The sequence below is a fragment of the Rhinolophus hipposideros genome (genome assembly GCF_964194185.1).
Source record: "Rhinolophus hipposideros genome assembly, chromosome: 22".
Lineage (NCBI taxonomy): Eukaryota > Metazoa > Chordata > Mammalia > Chiroptera > Rhinolophidae > Rhinolophus > Rhinolophus hipposideros.
In genome coordinates this window covers 18,944,675-18,966,471 of record NC_138068.1, presented here as the reverse complement: position 1 = coordinate 18,966,471, position 21,797 = coordinate 18,944,675, and the positions used below count along the sequence as shown (strand labels likewise).

General features: G+C 39.1%; 1 protein-coding gene and 1 pseudogene across 5 annotated transcripts in view; both read right to left on the bottom strand.

Moving 5' to 3' along the window:
- Positions 1 to 21,797, bottom strand: part of NDRG3 (NDRG family member 3) — a 69,874-nt gene that overhangs the window by 4,111 nt on the left and 43,966 nt on the right. For all 4 annotated transcript variants that reach the window (XM_081033863.1, XM_081033865.1, XM_081033864.1 and 1 more), the window contains exons 9-13: positions 19,514 to 19,570; positions 5,365 to 5,468; positions 4,222 to 4,287; positions 4,048 to 4,099; positions 2,475 to 2,522 (exon numbers count right to left, since the gene is read on the bottom strand). In XM_081033863.1, the coding sequence (XP_080889989.1) occupies positions 2,475 to 2,522; positions 4,048 to 4,099; positions 4,222 to 4,287; positions 5,365 to 5,468; positions 19,514 to 19,570 (327 nt within the window). The remainder of the gene's footprint in view (positions 1 to 2,474; positions 2,523 to 4,047; positions 4,100 to 4,221; positions 4,288 to 5,364; positions 5,469 to 19,513; positions 19,571 to 21,797) is intronic.
- LOC308491033 (large ribosomal subunit protein eL21-like) lies at positions 9,329 to 10,008 on the bottom strand (annotated as a pseudogene). The gene has a single exon. The product of its transcript is annotated as a large ribosomal subunit protein eL21-like (transcript).

Genomic DNA, 21,797 nt, shown 5'->3' with positions numbered 1-21,797 from the left:
ATATGTAAGTCAATTGGGACTTACACTTCAGGGAAATGCTCTGAAGAGCCACGAGTCCTTTTAGACAGGACAGGATTGCATTTTTAACTGCATCCAACTGTGCATCTCAATGCACTTTTTTTTAATAAAAATAATTTTTTTCATTACCTCAATGCACTCTTATACAAAGACTTAGATCCTAGCACTAGCAATAACCTTGGATACAAGGTTATTGTATGGAGCAAAAATTAATAAAAGACCCGGTATTATTTTACTATACTGTAAGACCGGGTCATATATAATAGACTAGACTGGACTAGACTAGACTAGAATACTAGGTCTTATATATTATAAGACTGGGTAGAATAGAATAGAATAAAATAGAATGGAATAGAATAGAATAGAATAGAATAGAATAGAATAGAATAGAATAGAATAGAATAGAATACCGGGTCTTATATAAGACCAGGTCTTATATTAATTTTTGCTCCAAAAGACACATTAGAGCTGATTGTCCGGCTAAATCTGATTTTCGGGGAAACAGGATAGTGAAGTGAAGTGAACGACCGTCAACGATGGTTCTAACTCCGACTGAAGTGTGTTACTTTTAGAGTCCTCAGTGTGATCTTAACTTCTCATGGTTCCATGCTTTCTAAGTTCCTGCTCAACTACATTCTCTTCATTCCATGACTAAGGGGATTTGTTAAATCAGGTACTGATGCTGAATCTGGCCACCTCGTTTGCTCAGCCACTTTCCCTCATAGGTAGATTTGGTAAGGATGTCTCACTTCATAAGTCTTTACAGCTGGTTCTTCTCACCTGTGCAAGAATTTCTAGAATAGGTTCTGTTAGCATGCATTAGATTACCTGCAGGACTTGTTAAAACTCAGATTCTTGAGTTCCTGCTTTAGAGATTCTGTGGTGGGGCTCAAAAACTTGCATTTCCAATCAGCTTTCAGGTGATGCATATTCTGTCAGTCTGCAGAGAACACTGTTTTCTAGGGCACAATGGCCAACCACAAGCCCACCTTCTTCCTTCAAGCTGTTACGCATTCTGTACTCAGATAGTATCCTATTCAGGCTGACTGACATTGTTTTAGAAAGAGACACGTACCCCATGGTTTCTATTCACCAGCATGAAACCCTTGAGGGGGGACTATTACTTAGCAGAAGGGAATGCCACAGAAGGCACAGGAATTTGCAGTTAATAAGGAACAGTCCCCTGAAAATTCTAAGCATAAGAGCAGGGACAAACATTTAACCTGATTTAAGTGTAAAACAGATCTAACTAGCACAGGTTATTATTTTCATGAAGCTTAAGAGACAAATCTGATTAAAACTATAGAACAGTTGCTATATGCAGAGAATGAATATTGGGACAGACTATTTCCAAGATCGACATCTGGAGAGTAAGTTCACTCATGCTGTTGTGAATGGGCATTTCTGCTCAGAAATAACCACATCTAAGGCTACTGTCGAGTTCAGGTTTGTCCTTTAGGAATACGGATTTAAATCTGCAGTGAAAAACTAAGTTGAACCATCCTCCAGTTTTTTTTTTTTTAAAACAAATTGTTATTTTAGACTAGTTCATCAATCACCTGGACCCCAGAATACTCTTCTTTGAGTTTTGTCACCTCAGAGCATTAACCTCATGTTGTATTTCCAGGAACTATGGGCTGCTTCTGTTGACAACACTTCCTTTTAAGCATACTTCAAAGAGAAAGGGAAGAAAGCAGAGGTCTTTCAGGCTGAGAAAGCAGCAATAAGCAACAGAAGACCAGCATTTAAATTTACAGTAATCCAAATTCAAAACAGATCAGGTCCCTGAACATTTTATTAGAGGTTCTAGAAAAAGCAGGGCTGATGCTCTTGCCTGAGGTACAATCAAAAGGGGGACAAACCTGATATTAACCCTAAAAGTTTAGTATAAGAGCTGTTCTTTATTTGCCCTAAGAGAAACAAAATGCATCAACCCTCACCATGAAGCTTCCTTACCTACACAACAGGATTTATTTAGCATGTGAAGAATTTCCATGCATTATCTTAATTCTCACAAAATTAAATAATGCTTATGAAGTTTATAATGACATGGGAAGATGCTCACATCAAAAAGTTGAGGAAAACAGATACAGGGCTATAAATATCCTATGATCTTAATAAGCTAAAAATATGTAGAAAATAAACATCAATATTTTTACCAGAGGTTACCACTGCGCCACTGCGTGGTAGGATTATGGGTAATTTTTATTTATTTTATTCTTTCTACTTCGCTCTATTTTCCAATTTCCTACAATGAGAATATATTCAGGAAAAAAATTTTTTTAAAGTGGAAGATTCAGAGACAGAGAGAGAGAGAGAGAGAGAGAGAGAGAGAGAGAGAGAGAGAGACGGGTGCGCACTTTCCTTCTTTCTGGGCAACTATTCCAGAAATAGACTAATACAAAGCATGTATAATTTACCCACAAATGGTTGGCAATGAGGAAAGAACACATTACCTTTAGTAAAGTTGTATTTATAGGATTCAAGCGAGAATTGCATTCAACCTTAAAAAAAAGAAAAAGAAAACAATTTTATGAACTGCTAGAAAAATAAGAAATAGCTTGGCAAGAGAATGATCTTTGAGGATCAACAGCTCAGTTTGGAAGTGGCTAAAGCAGTCAAAGAATTTACCAAAATACAAAGTAGGAGATATATTTATACGATGCACTTTGTATCTGATATTTCTGAGTACATCTAAAAATCTGCCTAATTTCATTTTCTGAATCTGTTACAAGCAGAGTCTTGAAAAAACTACACGTTGAATCTAATTCCTCCTATGGGCTACATAACATGGAAGGCAAGTTACCTACTTCTTTAAAAAGGCCACTGGCGTGTGGCCTGCTGTCACCTGCTGGGTTCTTCATGGCTTTCCCTGTCGTTTGTCTATACCTCTGATTAGATATTAGACTCCTTTCCAAAAAGCCTTACTCCCTAATGTTTTGCTCTAAATAGGGTGGGAGTGAAGGCTGCCAAAGAAAACCAGGTAATTTCACACAGAAAACTTAAGTTATATCTGCTGTGGGAAAGACAAGCAAATGCTAATAGACGTATGAAAAAATATTAACTTCCTCTGTAATCAAAGTACAAATTACAGAAGTGGAACACTATTTTTAACCTATCAAATTAACTAATAAAATTGTAAAAACCAATGATGAACAGGATGCTGTGATACAGGCACTCTCATACATTGCTGGTGGCAACACATGGATATGTCCTTTCTAGAAACGAATCTGGCAAAATACATCAAGAACCTTACAAAGGTTTATGATTTTTGACACATTAGTTCCACTTCTGGAAATCCATCCCAGGGAAATGATCAAAGATTCAGGCAAACATTTTATAAGGATGTTCAACAGCATCATTAATGGGGCAAAATCAGAAAAAATCAACAGGAGAATGAGGTTAAATAAACAAAGGTACATTTACAAGACTGAACATTATATAGACATACTGACTTTATAATACGGGAAAATGCTATCAATAGTGTTAAGTAATCAAATCCCAAAACCTTGGACATTTAATATTGTCCAATTGATGTTTGAAAACAAAAAGAGATGTTTGTCTTTGGGTAACTGGGTCATGATTTTTCCTATCTATTTTTCCAATTTTTTCATATCTTCTATGATGAGTGTATCTTATTTTTATCAGTGTGCTATGTGTTTGAGAAGGAGGTAGAGAAAAGCATACGGCTCTCTCAGCAGCCTTCCAGCCTGCTGATACAGTTCCAGATTTATGGAAGTGGTAGAACGCCGCAGCTGCCAGAAATCTGACAATAAGCAAAGTGTTCAGTTGTACTACTTGCCACAATGTGAACTGCACCACACAGAGCAACACTGATCCATTCAGATAAAAGCTAGTGATCAACAAGGAATTCATTTTCCAAACTGGATAAGAAAGAGCAAACTCTGGTACGCGCAACCAGAAATGACAAAAACTAGTATTGAGCAACTGTTTGTAGTGCATCAGCATGTGCTATATACATTTTATTGCATTTTCATCTCATTCATCATCACATCAGGACATACTTACCACCGCCTCAACTGCTGGTGAATTGTCCCCTACCACCAATAAAGTGGAACACCTGCAGAAAGGCAAAATAAGAGGTGACACTCAGCAAGCAGCACATGTGCCCCCCTGCGCACTGAATCTGTCTATGTAAAGCAAGTCTATTTAGCAACTTAGAGGGGAACTTGAGGGACTTACTTCAATGTCTTTGACTTGTTATCATTTTGGCCCAGCATGGGTCTTTCAATCTCTAGGTCTCTGCGTCTAGGAAAATAAAGGAAGCAATGCACTTTTCAGGTAAAATCGTGGCAACTCAGGTTACTTCCAGGTCATGAAAACCAAAATATTTCAGGGGACGCAGAAACTGCCTTTTCTTCACACCTGATGAAGACAGGGGCCCTTGTGCACTTTGTTCCCAAGTAGCCATTTCAGTGGCATCCTCAGTGGTACTGAGCGGGAACAAGGCTCCTAGCTCAGCCCCGAGGTGTTCTGGGGGATGGTAAAAGGAGGCAACTTTAAAACTCAACAGCAACACTACTGAAATCCTCAAGTCCTAAGTATTTCATTTTCCAGCTAGTTTATAGGAATGAATTCCTTTAGACAAGGGGAACTTTTTGGCGGAAATTTCCCTTGTGACTAACATGGCTTAGTGTAGTACTTAATAAACCTTTCTGATTTCAACTAAAAATAATGAGGCTCTGTTATATAAAGGAAGAAGCTAGACATACTGAGTTCAAAACCTGGCTTTCCTCCTCACTGGCTGTGTGACTCTGGGTAAGTTACAGCTGACCCATTTCCTCCATATTTTTCCATGTACCCAGAAAGCAGGAAGAAGCTAATATTATTACTTTGGAGAAATTGGTTCCAAGATTAAGAACCAGGCTCTCTCAGTGACTGGGGGAGATGTGACAGGGTTTGGAATACACAAACAAAAGCAAATTTACTAGTGTCCATGTGTTACTTCTGTCTGGTGACAAGATGGTAACAAAGAGAAACTGAATCAAGGCCCAAGACTGCTATCCTTTGCCTCCCCTACATGCACTTTTCTGTGCCACCTGGTGTTCTAGTGTATATACACCACGTTAGGTACATTTAACACCTAAAAACTACACCTGGTATTTGAACTTGCCTAAAACAGCCTTTAGTTCATTCATTCTTCTTGAAAGGGGTTTTCCTATCTGTCTGAAAGCCCCTCTTCTACTGTGGTGAAATAGCATGAAAGCAATCCCATTTCGCTGCAGTGAAAGAACTCATTTATTTCCCTTTCTCCTCTGCCTTAAAGGTTCATTATCTTTTTAGACCTGGTTTGCATTTATGTGACGGTAGAGGAAACAACTGTACCCGTTATAGGAACCCAGGAAGAGCTGTAGGTTTTCTTGGTTGATATCTTGGGCAATATGCAGTCTGTAGGTTTGAATCAGGTCCAGGTTGGCCTGCAACTCTTCCTACAACAATGGAAAGACATGGGTCAACTTCGGCGCTACAGTACAAGTCTATCTTGTTTGGTTTGCATTCTCAATAACCAAAGCCCCTGCCCATGATGGGGCTGGCTAACATCTTTTTTATTTGCATCAGACGGGTTTAGTGCCACACTGTATGTTGGATGAAGGTACCAAACAATCTATGATGGAAAACGATGGCCATGACCTCCAGGTCAAGTGCAAAAACTTGGGGATATGCTGACCATGATTACCTGCAGCACAATGGAAAACTGCACTAGACTTGGATTTAAGTACTAGCTGTGGAACTTAGGTCACCTAACCATTTGGAGCCTGAGTGTCCTTATTTTTTTCCCACATTCTGCTATTTCTCATCGATAGTGTCTGTAAAATGAAGATTGATAACCAGCCACCTGACAGAGCTGTTTGAAAGATGAAATAAGAAAAGTTATATGACATGTAATATGTGAAGTAAATAAATGGACGGTAACATTTCTTTCTCCCACCCACCCCCCCGCCATTTCCACATGTGGCTACTTTATTGGACAGTACAGCCCTAAAGGTTTATGAAAAATGTAGGCTAGGTTGGGCAAGGTATGAAGTTTTGCTAACTAAGGATTTTTGCTACAATGTATTTTGGACAATAGCCAGTTCTATTTGAAGGTTTAGATGGTCTATGGACCTCTTCCCTCCACCCCCAACCACCAAAAAAGAAAAACATCTAATATTTGGTAACATAGTTTAAACACATTGATTGTATATCATGCTCTTGTTTCTAACTGTTAACATACATGAACCTGAAGAGTGAAATATTACCAAAATTATTCTGGAATAGGTCCAACTATTGTTATAGCTACACTTCAAAGGGGAGACCCCTTTTGGTGCAGCCGAAAAGCATGAGGTAACATTTCTCCTAAAAACTATAAATCTATATAATCACCTTATCTACATCTTAACCAATGTAATCAGTGTAGTACCTATTCATATACTATCATGTAATAACATACATTATAGTTATGTTATATTCCATTTATGGCATTTTGTTAACTCAATTTATAATTTAATCTTATTACCAATACTATTAAAGGTATAACACTCAAGAGAAACAAAATGGTATATAGAGTAAAAGGTAAGTCTGCCTCCCCACCACCCTCTCCACTGGCCTTCTCAGAGGCCACCAGAACCAGAGGCCAGGTTTGTGTGTGCACTACCCGCCTCCCCAGGAATTTTAAGCAGAAGGGAAAATATTTGCATTGGAGGAAAGAAATGTGTCAGGGATAGCAAGAGAGTCAGTTCATCCAGGGCAGTGTGTAAAGGTCACCAGCAAGCCTTGTAGAGAAACAGAGATAAAGAGGACATTTGTTTGTATTGTCACTACCACACAGGTGAAACGAGCCAAGAACACAGTTGGAAACTGACCAAATGGATCAGAGTCTATCTGAAGCTGAAGGGCACTGGAATCACTCCAAGGAAACTTGCAAAATGCTACGGATATTATAGTAAGAAAAGGAAACAACAAATGAAGCACAGTAATTGAGAGAAGAAATGGTGTAGCCAGCTGCCCCTTGAAGATCTGGAGAGGAACTTGAGCAGCAAAATTGAAGATAAGGAAAAATGATATTAATATAAAAGGAGTAAAACTGACCTAAGTGTTAAAGGAACTTCTTAGGCAAAACTGTTATGTATAAATTGCCCCTCCAACCCTTTTTTAAAAACACAAAATTGGGCCAGCCCGGTGGCTCAGGCGGTTAGAGCTCCATGCTCCTAACTCCGAAGGCTGCCGGTTCAATCCCCACATGGGCCAGTGGGCTCTCAACACACACACACACACACACACACACACAAAAAGTCAAAAGCAAATGTAAAAAATATATATATATAAAAAAACAACACAAAATTGTCAAACTTTCTGCTTACTGCTTTTCCACTTAAAGTGTGTAGAGATCATTCCTTATTAGAACACTTGGAACCGTCTCACTATACAACCTGCTTACCCTCACCCTTGCTAGTACCAATGATCATTCTTTATAATATTTGCTAATTTGATAGACTAAAAAAGGGGATATCATCACTGTGGGAATCAGTGTAGTTTTTATTATTAAAGATGAGATGATTCATGTTTAAAAACCATATCTGTTTCCATTTCAAAGTAATAAAAGCAATACAAGCATTTGCTTGAATTTTTTTATAAAGATTTTTATTAAAAAATATAGCTAACATACATTATATCAGTCTCAGGTGTACACCATAGCTGTAGTTGTCCAACATTTATATACCTAAAGAAATGCTCACCAGAATTGCAGCAACCACCTGACACCATACTATGCTGTTACAATATTATTGATTATATTCCCCATGCTGTATATTGTATCCCCACGGCTTGTTTTATACCTGGAAACGTGAACCTCTTATTCGCCTTCACCTTCCCCCCACTGTTTTAATTTTTCAATTACAGTTAACATCCAATATCATTTTATATTCATTTCAGGTGTGCAGCATAGTGATTAAACATTTATATAATTTAAGAAGAAGGGATCCCCTGACTAGTCTAGTACCCACCTGGCACTATACATAGCTATTACCATGTTATTGACTGTATTCCCTATGCGTTACTTTACATCCCATGACTATTTTATAACTACCAATTTGTACTTAATTCCTTCACCACAGATGTGTAAGAACCCATTCCCTTCCATGGCCGTACCACCTCCTCTTATCCTTTCATCCACTGATGGACACCCAGGCTCCCTCCACAGCTTGGCCATTGTACATACCACAATGAACATATGGATGCACATGTCCCTTTGAAGTAGTTTTGGGTTTCTTTGGATAAATACCAGGAAGTGGGATTACTGGGTCCTTCTTTGTCTCTTGTATAGCCTTTGTTTTAAAGTCTATTGTGTCTGGTATAAGTATTGCTACCCCAGTTTTTTTTTTTTTCTATCCCTTTACTTTCAGTCTGTGTGTCTTTCAATCTGAAGTGAGTCTCTTGTAAGCAGCATATGTAAGGGTGTTGTTTTCTTACGCATTTAGCCATCTGTGTTTTTGATTGGAGCATTTAATCCATTTACATTGAAATTGTTGATAGATATGTAGTTATTGCCATTTTATTGTTCATATTTTTTATCTTTATTTTTCTTAAAGAAGTCCCTTTTACATTCCTTGTAATACTGGTTTGGTGGTGATGAACTCCTTTAGCTTTTTCTTGTCTGGGAAGTTCTTTATCTGTCCTATGATTTTAAACGACAGACTTGCTGGATAGAGTAGTCTTGGCTGTAGTCCTTGCTTTTCATCACTTTGAATATTTCCTGCCAATCCCTTTGGGCGTGCAAAGTGTCTGTTGAGAAATTAGCTGACAATCTCACAGGAAGCTCCCTTACAAGTTACTAGTTGCCTTTTTCTTGCTGCTTTTACGATTCTTCGTCTAACCTCTGTTAATTATGATGCGTCTTGGTGTGGGCCTGTTTGGGTTCATCTTCTTTGGCACTTCCTGAACTTGTATGTCTATTTCCTTCGCCAGATTAGGGAAGTTTTCAGTCATTATTTCTTCAAATGGGTTCTCAATCCCTTGCTTTCTCTTTTCTTCTGGTACCCCTATGATGCAAATGTTTTTACACTTGATGTTATCCCAGAGGTCTCTTAAACTATCCTCATTTTTATTTTTTCCTTTGCTGTTCCAGTTGGGTGTTTTCTGCTACCTTGTCTTCCAAATTGCTGATTTGATCCTCTGCTTCATCTAGTTTGCTGGTGATTCCTTCTAGTGCATTCTTCGTTTCAGTTATTGTATTCTTCACTTCTGACTGGTTTGTTTTTATGGTTTCTATGTCTTTTTATGCTTGCTATCTCTCTGTGGAAGTTCCTTGTGCATCCTTATAACCACTGTTTTGAACAGTGGTAGGTTGCTTACCTCCATTTTTTTTTTTTTTTTTTTTTTTACAGAGGTCTTTTATTTTTTTACACTTATGCCATGAATTCGTAGGAAATGGGTTCCAGCAGCTCAGGCTCCTTTCCATTGGTTCTCACAAAGTGTGCTTCTCTGGGTGGGGCAGGCTGGCGTTTCAGTTGAAGCCAAGTACCTTTCTCTTTGGCTTCCTTCTTTTTCTGATCATTTTCCTTCACCCATTTCAGGAAGCTATCTCAGCTCTTAGAGTGCTTAATATGCTCAATACGAACATTAATTCTCTTGGCAAGAATCTTGCCCTTGACTTGTTTGTTTACAATGCCAACCGCATGCTAACACTGTAGACCCTTCCCGTTTTGCCATGGTAACATTTGTGGGGCATTCCTTTTTGAACAGTGCCCATTCCTGATGTCTACAATATCACCTTTCTTGTAGATTCGCATGTATGTGGTCAAAGGAACAACTCCATGTTTTCTAAAAGGCCTAGAGAGCGTATAGTGGGTGCCTCTCTTTCCCTTTGTGTTGATCATTTTGACGAATTACTGGAAGATGGCGGTCCCGAAAAGGAGGAGGTGGAGCCGTGGCGTGCGCCTTAAAAGGGCCTGCGGGCTGCCGGCAACAGTGCCTGAAAGAAACTCCAACTGAAAGCATCTCTTCTGGGGTTAGGGAATGTGCCTGATAACAAGGAGAGCCTGTCAGAATATTTTCCTTTCGTTCGAAAAATAGGCGATGGACCAATATAACCTGATACTTGGATTTTGCCAGAAAAGGCTTACCTCCATTTTGGTTAGTTCTTTTTCTGGAGTTTTCGCCTATTCTTTCATTTGGGATGTATTTATATTTTCCCTCATTTTGGCATCCTTGCTATGTTTGTTTCTATTTAGTAGGTAGATCTGCTACATCTCCTAGTCTTGCTGGGTGGCCTTACGTAGTAGGTGCCCCGTGAGATACAGGGCACAGTCTCCCTGGTCACTTGTGCTGGACGCTCCAGGAGTGCTCGTGTGCCTTGTTGGTACCGTCCTGTTATAACTGAGCCTTGGTTGCTCTTGGAACATCAGTGGGTGGGATTGACTCTCAGGCTAATTGTGGGGTTTGGTCACGTCCACAGCTTATGGGCTGCTGTGCAGGGACACTTACCATACGGAGTGGGATTTGCCACAGCAGGCTCTGGTACCTGTTGAGACTGCCCAATGGGTGTGCCAGTTGTGGGGCGAATTGGGTGGTGCTCTGCTGTGGTCTGAAGCCAACTTCCAAGTATGTTGGTTCTGGGGTCTCTTGGGAGGGGCTCCAATGCAGGCTGAGTCTGGCACTGCTAGGACTACCTGGTAGGAGCTACAAAGCAATCCATGGTTGGTTGCTGCCTATGCTGGACCTGGAGGCACGTGGGAGAGGACAGCTACCACCAGCACCGGGTCTGGGGTAGCTCCGCAAAAAGCCAGGATACTGAGGCCTTGTGCTGGTTAACGGTTCCAGTAAGGTTCAGCCGCTGATGAAGGTGCCTGCGATATAAGAGTTGGGTATGGTGGAGTCTCAGTGAGTCACCAGGCTGGAGCAAGTGGAGCTCAATAGACCAAGACAGATTCAAGTTCAGCCACGGGAATAGGAGAGGGCTCAGCACAGGAAAGATGGCACCTGCCTGCCAGCTGCCCAGGAGGATCGCCACACAGGGAGACTGGTGACTATCTTCCAGCCCTTGCCTCACAGCCACACACCTCAGTCTGGCCCCATTTGTCTCCGATGTCCCCCAAGTCACTGTCCATCTGCTGGAGCCCAGGGTGAGTGCCTGCGAGTGTGTTTGGGCCCCCACATTACTTAACAACTCCTGAATACGTCTTATAAATCCTTCCTCTTTGCTTTGGAGCAAACTATTTCCCTTCCTGGAATGATTCCCTTCCTCCTCAAATCTAAAATGATGAATTTGTCTGTCCTTCAAGGCCCAGCTGGGATAACTCTTCTACTGTGAAGCCTTCCATGATCCCCAAATCAGAAATAAACCTCTCCTGCCTTTGAATTCCTCTAGGCCTTCACGGTTCCTCTCTTAATGTACCCTAGAATGGTAGAAAGAGGAAAGCTTCAGAGTGGAGCATATCTGGCTTCAAATCTCCTCCCTTCCATATGTTATTAGCTGTTAAACTTGTGTAAACTAATTTATTCTTCACCAGTAAAGTGGAAATAATAGAATTCCCATTATGAAATTGTTAGATTGAATTGATTAATGTATATAAATGCCTGTCTGAAATTTGAAGGTATTCAATGAAAAGTGGTTCTTATTACTTATCCCTTTTTCCTTGTGCTATAATATTTCTGTATATCTCATCTCCCCACAGAGTGAGCTCCTGGAGAACAAGGGCCATATCTTATATACCTTTGTCTCTCCCAGAGCACATAGAATTTTGTACATTTTACGAACTGCCTTTTAAGGTTTATAGTCAAAGTCAAACATGCTACGTCTTCAGGAAAGTATCTGCTCTACCCAGTTTTATGTAGTGGAAAGATCAGTCTTTGAGAATTCCAATTAAAGAAGTTGGATTAAAACACAGCTTTACTCCTTCAAGAAAAAGAAAAATAACATTCTTTATAAGTCATAAACTCAAGGACAAAGACAACAGGAAAAGTGACAGCAGCAATCACATTTTGAAAGTGGGAAAGCAAAAAGAAGACTGTAATCACTCATTTAGCAGACTCAATAAGGCTGCTAGGCTGGCAGCGACAAGAGTGAAAGAAGTCAGTGAACATGTACTAAGAAGCCTGAAAAGGCCCAAGAATTGTTAGCACCAGTTCTCTGTGAAAGCAGAGGGTAAAGATGGGACTAACAAGGGAAGATCAGCTGAATAAAGACAATGTCAGGAAGACATAATTAAAATACATGAAGGAAAACCAAATAGAATTGAAGGAAAAATAGACAATTGAACAGTAATAGTTGGCAACTTTAATATCCCATGTTGAATTATGGATAGAATAATGAGGCAAAAGGTTACAAAGAAACAGAAGAACTGAACAACATTATAAACCCTCAGACCTAAGAGACATTTATAGAACACTCCACTTAGCAGCAGAATGAATACGCAGTCTTCTCATGTATATATGGAATATTCTCTAGGACAGACTAGGTTAGGACATAAAATAAGCCTCAATAAATTTGAAAAGGAATGAAATATTAAGTATATTCTCTGACCACAATGGAATGAAATTGGAAATTAATAACAGAAGGTAATTTGGGAAATTAAACAACATACTCCTAAAGAATTAATGGGTCAAAGAAGAAATCACCAGGAAATTTAAAAAATACTTTGAGCAAATATCAAAACGTACTTGGTGCAGTTAGAGCAGCGTGTAGAGGGAAATTTACAGTTGTAAATACCTGTATAAAAAGAAAAAGATCTTAAATGCATAACTAGCCTTCCACCTTAAGAAACTAGAAAAAGAAGAGCGAACTTAAAGCAAACAGAAGAAAAAATAATAACTAGAGTGGAAATAAATGAAATTGAGAATAGAAAAAGAATAGAGAAAAATATATGAGACCAAAACTTGGTCAACTAGACTGACCAAGAAAAACAGACAAGACTCAAATTACTAAAAATAGAAATGAAAAAGGAGATAATACTGTCAGCTTTACAGATATAAAGAGTTATTCAGGGGAGATTATGAATAATTACATATCAACAAATTAGATAACCTAGAAGAAATGGAAAAATTCCTAGAAAGACACCACCTAAAGCATCTCAAAAAGAAAAGAAATTTTAAAAATCTGAATAGATCTATATAACAAGTAGTGATTAAATTAGTAACATAAAAACTCCACAGAGAAAAGCTTTGGCCCAAATGCCTCCAATGTGAAATCTACCAAACATTTAAAGAATCAATAGCAATCCTTCAAAACAAACTCTTAACAAAAAATAGAGAGAATACTTCTCACATTCTTTGTGGCCAATTATTACCTTAATACCAAAACCAGACAAAGACATCCTAAGAAAATTACAGACCTTTTAAATATAAACTCAAAAATCCTTAACATACTAGCAAACCAAAGTAACAACACAGAAAAAGGATAACAGTATACACAATGAGTAAGTGGGTTGATCCCAGGAATGCAAGGTTTCTTCAACATACAAAAAACAAGTAATACACCATATTAAAAGAATAAAGGACAAAAGTTACACATCTTTATAGATACAGAAAAAGCACTTGACAGAATCCAACACACTTTCATTATAAAAAGACTCAACAAAGTAGGAAGAGAAAATAACTTCCTCTACCTGATAAAGAGCATCTTTGAAAAATACACAGCTAACATCATACTTAATGGTGAAAGACTGAATGCTTCCCCCAAGATCAGAAACAGTACAAGGATGTCCACTCTCATCACTTCTATTCAACACTGTACCCGAGGTTCCAGCCAGGGCCTACAAAGTTCTGTTTAGGCAAGAAAAGAAATAAAAGGTATCCAGACTGGGAAGAAAGAAGTAAAACTACGTCTACTTGCAGATAACATAATCTTGTATATATAAAATCCTAAGGAATCCACAAAAACAACTAGAGCTAATCAATTAGTCCAGCAAGGTTGAAGGATATAAGATCAATGTACAAAAATTAATTGTGTTTAGATTTATTCCCTGGAAATGACAAAATACAAGGTCTTTGATCTGGGAGACCACAGGCTCAGGTAGTAGTAGACAGATCATACTGAAAACAGATTAAATGAAAATTTAAAACCTGAACGTTGAGGCCCTCAGTCTTCTGCATTTGGGTCCAAGAATACTAATGTTTGTACCTGGTGTGTAATCGCAAGATCTACTCGGGGAATCTGACTAGTCCCACAGACAGGATCAAAAGGTGTTGACACCACTAAAGGTGTTGACATCAGGGGTTTCCCAAGGAAATGGCCCAGTTTGATCGCCCCCAGTGATAAGCCTCACCTGGTACATACAGGCCTTTTAGTGACCCACCCTTATTAAAAGTGGACAGCCAAGGATCAGTAGCCATTTGGGGAAAGCTGTGCCAGTTACCAATTTCTGGTTTCTCAGCCTGAGATCTACCATTCTTTATGATACAGGATCTAGACTGCAAAAACATTTTCCCTTTGCTAGTCCTTTTAAAAATTTAGTACAGGATGGGTGGCCAGTTAGCTCAGTTGGTTAGAGTGCAGAGCTCTTAACAACAAAGTTGCCAGTTCGATCCCCACATGGGCCACTGTGAGCTGCTCCTCCACAACTAGACTGAAACAACTACTTAGAGGTGATGAAAACACACTTAAAATAAGTAAGTTTAAAAAAAAATTTAGCACAGGAGCCAGTGGCTGAAGTGTCAGGAACCCTTATAGACCAGGATCAGTCAACTGCACCCTCTGCCCATGCTCTCCCCACCCAACTGCAGCTTCCATAGCAGCTCAGACCTCATTTTAGACAAATGTCTCCCCCACCTGGTAAGTGGCTCCACAGACCAGCTATGGCCCTCACACTATTGGCCGGCTCTGTTTCCAGTGGAAACCATGCCTTCCTCAAAGAAGCCAGCCTCTTGGGCTCGTGGTGAGGCTCAACTAAGTCACTCCCTTCAGTGTCCACGCACCCTCGGCCTAGAAGCAGTAGCTGCTATTTTGCCACTGAACACCCCTCCCCCCCGCCCCCACCGCGGAGTCCTCGTTTACCCCTTTCAGAAGTTAACCACTCGTTAACAATATTTTGTTTAAAATTTTCTCTGCTCCAAGTATGTGCTTTCTGTCTTCTGACTGGACCTTACAGCCCACAGAATGGAGAAAGTCTGACCTGAATGCTGAGGTGTTATCAGGCCTGCATGCCAAGCCCTGACTCCCATGCTGAAATTTTTAAAAAGGAGACAAAACCTAGAAAAGAAATGCCTTCCACCCACTGTCATCTTGCAGTGTCCCTACAGTGTTCTTTACTTACAAATTCTAATACTATCACCTGGCAAAGGAGAAATGTACAGAAAAAGAAAGCAGTCATGGCTTAGCTCTGAATAACATCTACATAGGATTACAGTGTAATACATGCTAGAGAATGATTAAGAGTAGGAAAAGGCACAAGGGAACCTTTCTGGGGTGATAGAAATGTTCTATATCTTGATTTGGTGGTGGTTACATTGAGTATATGTATATGTATTGAGTATATAAAGGTCACTGAGATCCAGTTATATTTTTGCCCTTTATGTAAATTATACCTCAATTAAAGAGAGAGCAAATGTGGAGGCAAAACCCAAAATAGCTGTAAGTATTAAAGTGGTTGGTTACCTCTAAGAAGCAGGAAATGAGGTGGGTGGTAGATTCTTTGTAACAAGCCCTGTAGAACTTCTCTACTTTACAATGCATGTGAATTTGTAACTTCAATAAAATATAATCTAAGACTATGAACTTTAGAGTTAATCTGACCTAGATTCAAACCACTTGCTATCTGGATAATGGTTGCAAGTTATGTTGCCTCACAGGCCCCTCAGTTTCTCCATCTTAAAATAAGTCTAATAGAACCATGTGACAAACAACTGAGTTTGTTGTGCCTTAAAAGTACTTATCAAAGTGCTTTACACATAACAAGTACTCAGTAAATGCTAATTTTCTCCCCACCTACCATTTTCCTTCCCACACACAGATTACAGTTGAGTGCACATTACTCCTACCGTATTTCCCCGAAAATAAGACAGGTCTTTAATTTTTGTTCCAAAAGACGCATTAGAGCTTATTTTCAGGGGATGTTTTATTTTTTCCATGTATAACAATTTACATTTATTCATGTACAATCTACATTTATTCATTTATTCATGTACAAAAAAATATACATTTATTCAAATACAGTCATGTCATGTCATTTTCTTCTGGAACATCACCATAACTCTCCAAACCCCAAATTCCGGCTTGAATTTCTTGCGACTCCATTTCCTGTAGAACCACTGGCCCCATTCTCTCATGTCCAGCAATAGAGCTCTCCTTAAATGAGCACTTCTTGTCCATGGAGCCTGCTCGTAGTGCACTGGCAACACAGCTGTCAGTGACTTTATCCCATGAATTCTTCACCCAAGTCACGACCTCTTGCAGGCTGGGCTTCACAAAGTTTCCACACTGATTTCTCTCCATTCTATTTTCAATGCAGTCATTGGTTTCCATGCACAAATGGTCCCTGAATGCCTTGTTTATTGCAATATCAAGAGTCTGGAGATAGGCTGTCACTCCTGCGGGAATCATTATTTGATCTATTCTTCTCTCTGCAAGGAAGTTCTTCATGTCTTTAGCGTGGTGAGTGCTGGCAGAATCCCAGACTAGCAGATCTCTTTGGCCACCTCGCAAAACAAGTGACAGCATTAAATCAACCCACTTCCTTATAACTGCTTGTGTGCACTAGGCTTTTTTGGTTTCAAGAACATAAATGCCTGAAACATGTTCAACTTTATCTTTCTTGCCCTTAGTGATGATTAGAGATGGGGCTTTCTTTCCATCCAGACGACCTGCCAAAATACAGGTAACACATGCACTTTTGTAACCAGTGGAGGGGAATGTAGGTTGATGAGGCACCCCTCTGATAAATTGTCATTTGAGATCCTTGGCCCATAAACACTGCAGTTTCATCCACAGCAATCATGTTGGAGATTGCATTGTTGGAGATTTAGAAAAGTCGATGCTGTCAACAAAGGACTTGAATGCAAGTGCACGTTTAATAACTTCAGTATCTTCCAGCTTGAACAGTGTTCTCGATCTTAGAGACAGTTCATATCGCCGAAGGAAGCCATCCAGCCAGTGTTGTGATGCTTTGAATTCTTCTGGGGATTTTCTAACTGTGGTGCCATTGCAAGGGCAAACGCTTGAATATCAGCCCTGCGCACAACCAAAGCCTCTGCTCTCCTGCCAGCAATCCATTCACAGGTGATGTCTTCCAGCTCAGGAAACAATGGTTGCTGATCTGATCCACACGTGTGCTTCTTAGCATTTCCTTCGTCCACCTGTTGACTGAGTTTATCATACTCTGCTCACCATTTTCGGACCATTCGGAGATTCAACTTCTTCTCTTTGCAGAAAGCTGTAAGATTCTTGCCCCTGGGGTCCTCCACAATTACTTTCTTGTACTCAACGGAATAGCTCTTTCTTTTTGAACTCATCTTGTCTGGTGGCCAAAATATTATTCCCTTTAAATCTACCATTAAATCAAGTGTTAACTGAAAACTTATGAGACAGGGGTGGCAACAAAAATGACAGTTAAGAATGACGGTCCACACAAAAGTGACGAAAAACTGCAGGCACCAAAATTCAGAAAATGTTTCTTTATTTCACACAAGTGCATTAAGTATGTCTGCTACAACACACGACGTATTGAATTATGAAGATTCATATTAGACACAACCACATCCGTTCATTATCAAGTGCACACGTTATTCATACATTGTGTCTGTACTCCGACTGGTCATTCGGCAATAAGTCTCGAGTTTATGTGTTTACATAGGTGTTTACCTCTAGTCCAATGACACCCACTTGGGTATTTACAAATACGTAATTATAGTTTATATTATCATTTATTTTAAGTATTAATGTCAATATTATTTATTTACATTTAATTTTATATTATTTTATAATTCAATATGTCTGTCGTGTGTTGCAACAGACGTACTAAATGTGTCCATCTGGATGACAATCTTAACTGGGGCTTATTTTGGGGGTAGGGCTTATATTACAAGCATCCTGAAAAATCATGCCAGGGCTTATTTTCCGGTTAGGTCTTATTTTCGGGGAAATACCGTACTTTTTTTTTTCCCATCTCTTCTCTTCAGACACCTCACAGCTCTCCAACCTCATTCCTCCTTTAGTCCCTCACTCCTTCATAGATTATCTGTGATACTGGGATTTATAATAAAAATTATGTATTTGGTCTACATCCTGTTCATGGCACAGAGCTCCTAAAACCCAAGGAATTTTAGAAGTGAAGAGAGCAAAAAAGCTGTCTTGTTATGTTAGTGGAATGACTTTTGGAAGGGCCCTAAGTAACTTCTAGATGGGAGTTGGTTGCCAGGGAAACCAATCAAATGATTTGAGGGTTGAAACTTGTAGTTCCACCCCAAGGAGAGGGGCTGAAGATTGAGTTCAGTTGCCAGTGGCCGGTGATTTTATCAATTGTGACTATGAAGCCTCCATAGAACCCCAAAAGGAGAAGGCCTGGAGAGGTTCTAGGTTTGTGGACATGTGGAGCTTCTAAGGCAGTGGCATGCTCTGAAGAAGGCATGGAAGCTCCGTGCCCCTTCCCACATACCTAGCCCTATGCATCTCTTCCATCTGGCTATTGAGTTATATATCCTTATAAAATAAACTGGTCATCTACTAAGTAAAATATCTCTCTGAGTTTTGTGAGTTGTTCTAGCAAATTAATCAAACCAAGGAGGGGGGGTTTGAAACCTATGCTCTCCAGTTGGTCCCTCAGAAGCACAGGTGACAGGCTGAACTCGTGACTGCCATTTGAAGTGGGGAAGGAGGGGGGTGGCAGTCTTGTAGGACTGAGCCCTTAACCTGTGGGATCTGACAGTATCTCCAGGTAGAGAGTGTCATAATTGAACTGAATTGTAGGACATCCAACTGGTGTCCGAGAATTGCTTGGTGGTATGGAAAAAAACATACGCAATGTAACTGGTGTCAGAATTGTATTATCCGACTTACTTTCCTCTCTGAAAAATTACCCAAAATTACCCATGTAACTCACTTCCTCTGTAGACTTCAGTTTCCTCACCAGTAAAACATGAGGATCAAACAAGATAATCTCTAAGGTTCTTTTAGCACTAACATTTCTTGATTTCTTTTTTCTCTGAAATTTCTATTTCTATAAAGCCTTTCCCAGACCTCATTATGGCTCTAAAGATGTTGGGTGAGGCACGTGATGTTGTCAAACATTAACAGATGGCATGCTGCTTACAGGGAACAGGTGTGTATGTGGGGGTGGGTGCTGCCTTCTCTTATCTCTCTGAATGCCAAGAGCCACGTGCCATCAAGTTAATGCCTCTCTCCTAAGACTTTCGTCTTTCCTGGGCCAAAATATATATCTCACGCTGCACTGGAAGTGTCACCCACTAGAATCAAGTGAATTCTAAGGCACCCATTCTTTCCTGAGGCAAACCCTTCTTTGCACGCAAGCCAATAAACACAGCTCTCCTGCTTGGAAGAGGCACTTACCTGCCCAAAGTGATGAGCCAAAATAATGTCCACAATATTGGTTGTCAAGCCTGAGATCTAAAAAAAGATAAAAACTTGGTGTCAAGGGAGTAAGCATATGTAGAAACTTATCACGCTGTCCACTTAAGACTAGTGTACTTTATTTTATATGTGTATTGTATATAATATATATGTGTTATCCTTCAACAAACAAAAACACAACTCAGTGTCACGTATTTTCGTGAAATGGTAGTTTCAAGAGACACGAGAACAAACAAGTCAGAAAAAAATGCAGCCTCACTTCCCGGGCAATAATATAGCTTGTTTTATAATAGGCGGCTGGAAGAAATGGGGCCATAATTTTTTTGAAAATTTGAGACCAAGTCACAGCTATTAGTTACTTCATTTCTGCCTGCATTTCAGTTTTACACTGGATTTATGGATAAGAATTAACTTATAACCACTCCCAAACCATCCAAGACACAAAAACAAATTTTTCTTCTTTCCTCCGGTGTTTGCTATCTTCATTTCAGGGAGTGGGAGGAAATTGCTGTTTGCATAATGTTCTTGCGTTTTGAACATTTTTCTCCTAATTTTTTCCACTTCGAAAGGATGCCTATCACGGTCTAATAAATGCAGCAATCTGTGTAAATCTGCAAACTGTTAGTCTATTTTCAGAAAAATGTCCAACTCAAATCATGTTGTTGATTCCCCTAACGCCTTTTTTGTGGTTTATTTTAAGCTCATTTCTTACTGCTGACTTGGATTAGAGGTGAAGTACTGAATTGGCGGTGGAGGTGGAGAAGAGGAGATGAGGGAGGCAGACATGCATACGGCTGGAGCAGGATCACACATATTCCCAGAAAGAGTAAGGAGGAAAGAAGACCAGGAATCTTCACACGGGTTATCAATGATCCAACAGGATGATTGTAATTATAAATTAAAACTAATTAGAATAACCAATCTTATTTCATGTTTAAGACTCATAAGGTCATTCTGAAGTTTTATAATTGTATTAGGTGGTTATATGTGATTGAGAATGTTCAGGTAAGTTTGAATGTACCCACATCCTAGACAGAAATTAGAACCAATTTTAAAGAAGTTATAAGAAAGAATTTCCACAGCACCTGGCAATAGCATTGTTAGTGTATTTCATTCAAAGCTAAGGGATGCGTCTTTTCTCCAGAACTTAAATGTGGGGAGGAATGGGTAAATTTTTTAGAATCTGGTCTGCTGGTACGTGGAATACTTTAATATTTTTAAATAATTATAAAACCAATACATGCTTATCATAGAAAATTAATATGAAAACAAGTAAAATCATCTGTAATGCTCTGTAATCATCTATACGACCAAAGGTGTAACTACTAGTGACAAATTATTTTCCCCTTTTTCTTATGCATCTGTGTATTTAACAAAATTGGGACATGCATAATTTTAGTCTTTTTTTCTTTAAACATGAGAATTTTCTCATTTCCTTCAATAACCAAAAAACAATTTTTTGGTTGCATAATATTCCATTCTGTGATTGTACCACAATTTTGTAATTCAGTATTATTGGCATTTAGGCTGTTTCCATCTTTTTGCCTTCTAAGTAATGCTTTAATGAATACCCTGGCTCTGCGACTTCCTAGCTATGTGACCTTAAACAAATGACTTCATTTCTCTGTAGGATATTAATGGTACCATATCACATTATGAGAATGAAGAGTTTAAATATATAGCCACAAAAAAATTAAGAACAGCTCCTGGTACACAGTAAGCACTAGCTATGTGTTAGATTTTTAAAAGGTTATTATCCTTCTATTTAAATCTTTGTATGTATCAGTATGTATTCTTCAGATAAGCTCCTAGAATCAAATTACTAGATCTCATGGTTAAGTATTAATAAAGACCCTTGATACATTTGGTAATCTGTGTGGTAGTATTTTGGAGACCCTCTCCAATGGTGTTTTAGAACGAACATTTATGGCAACTTCAAAGCACTTAGAAGTAGGCATTTATTTAAAAATGAGATTACATAAGGCATCTTTTAGCAAGCAATGAAAGCTTAGGTTATTTTTCTCTCTGGAAAACTTTGTAACATCACTGATTTAATCTAAATCACATAATTTTAGATTAAAATAACATTTGTACTTCAGCAGGAAAAAAGTTTCAAAACTGCTTTCCTTTCCAACCTAAAAATACTGAATTATTTCTTAGCATAGGCGAGTCAGTGCAAATGGGGTATAATATAATGCTTTTCCTCTTACTACCTTTTATCCTCTGTGGTTGTTGCTGGGATTGTTTATATTTATTTGTAAAG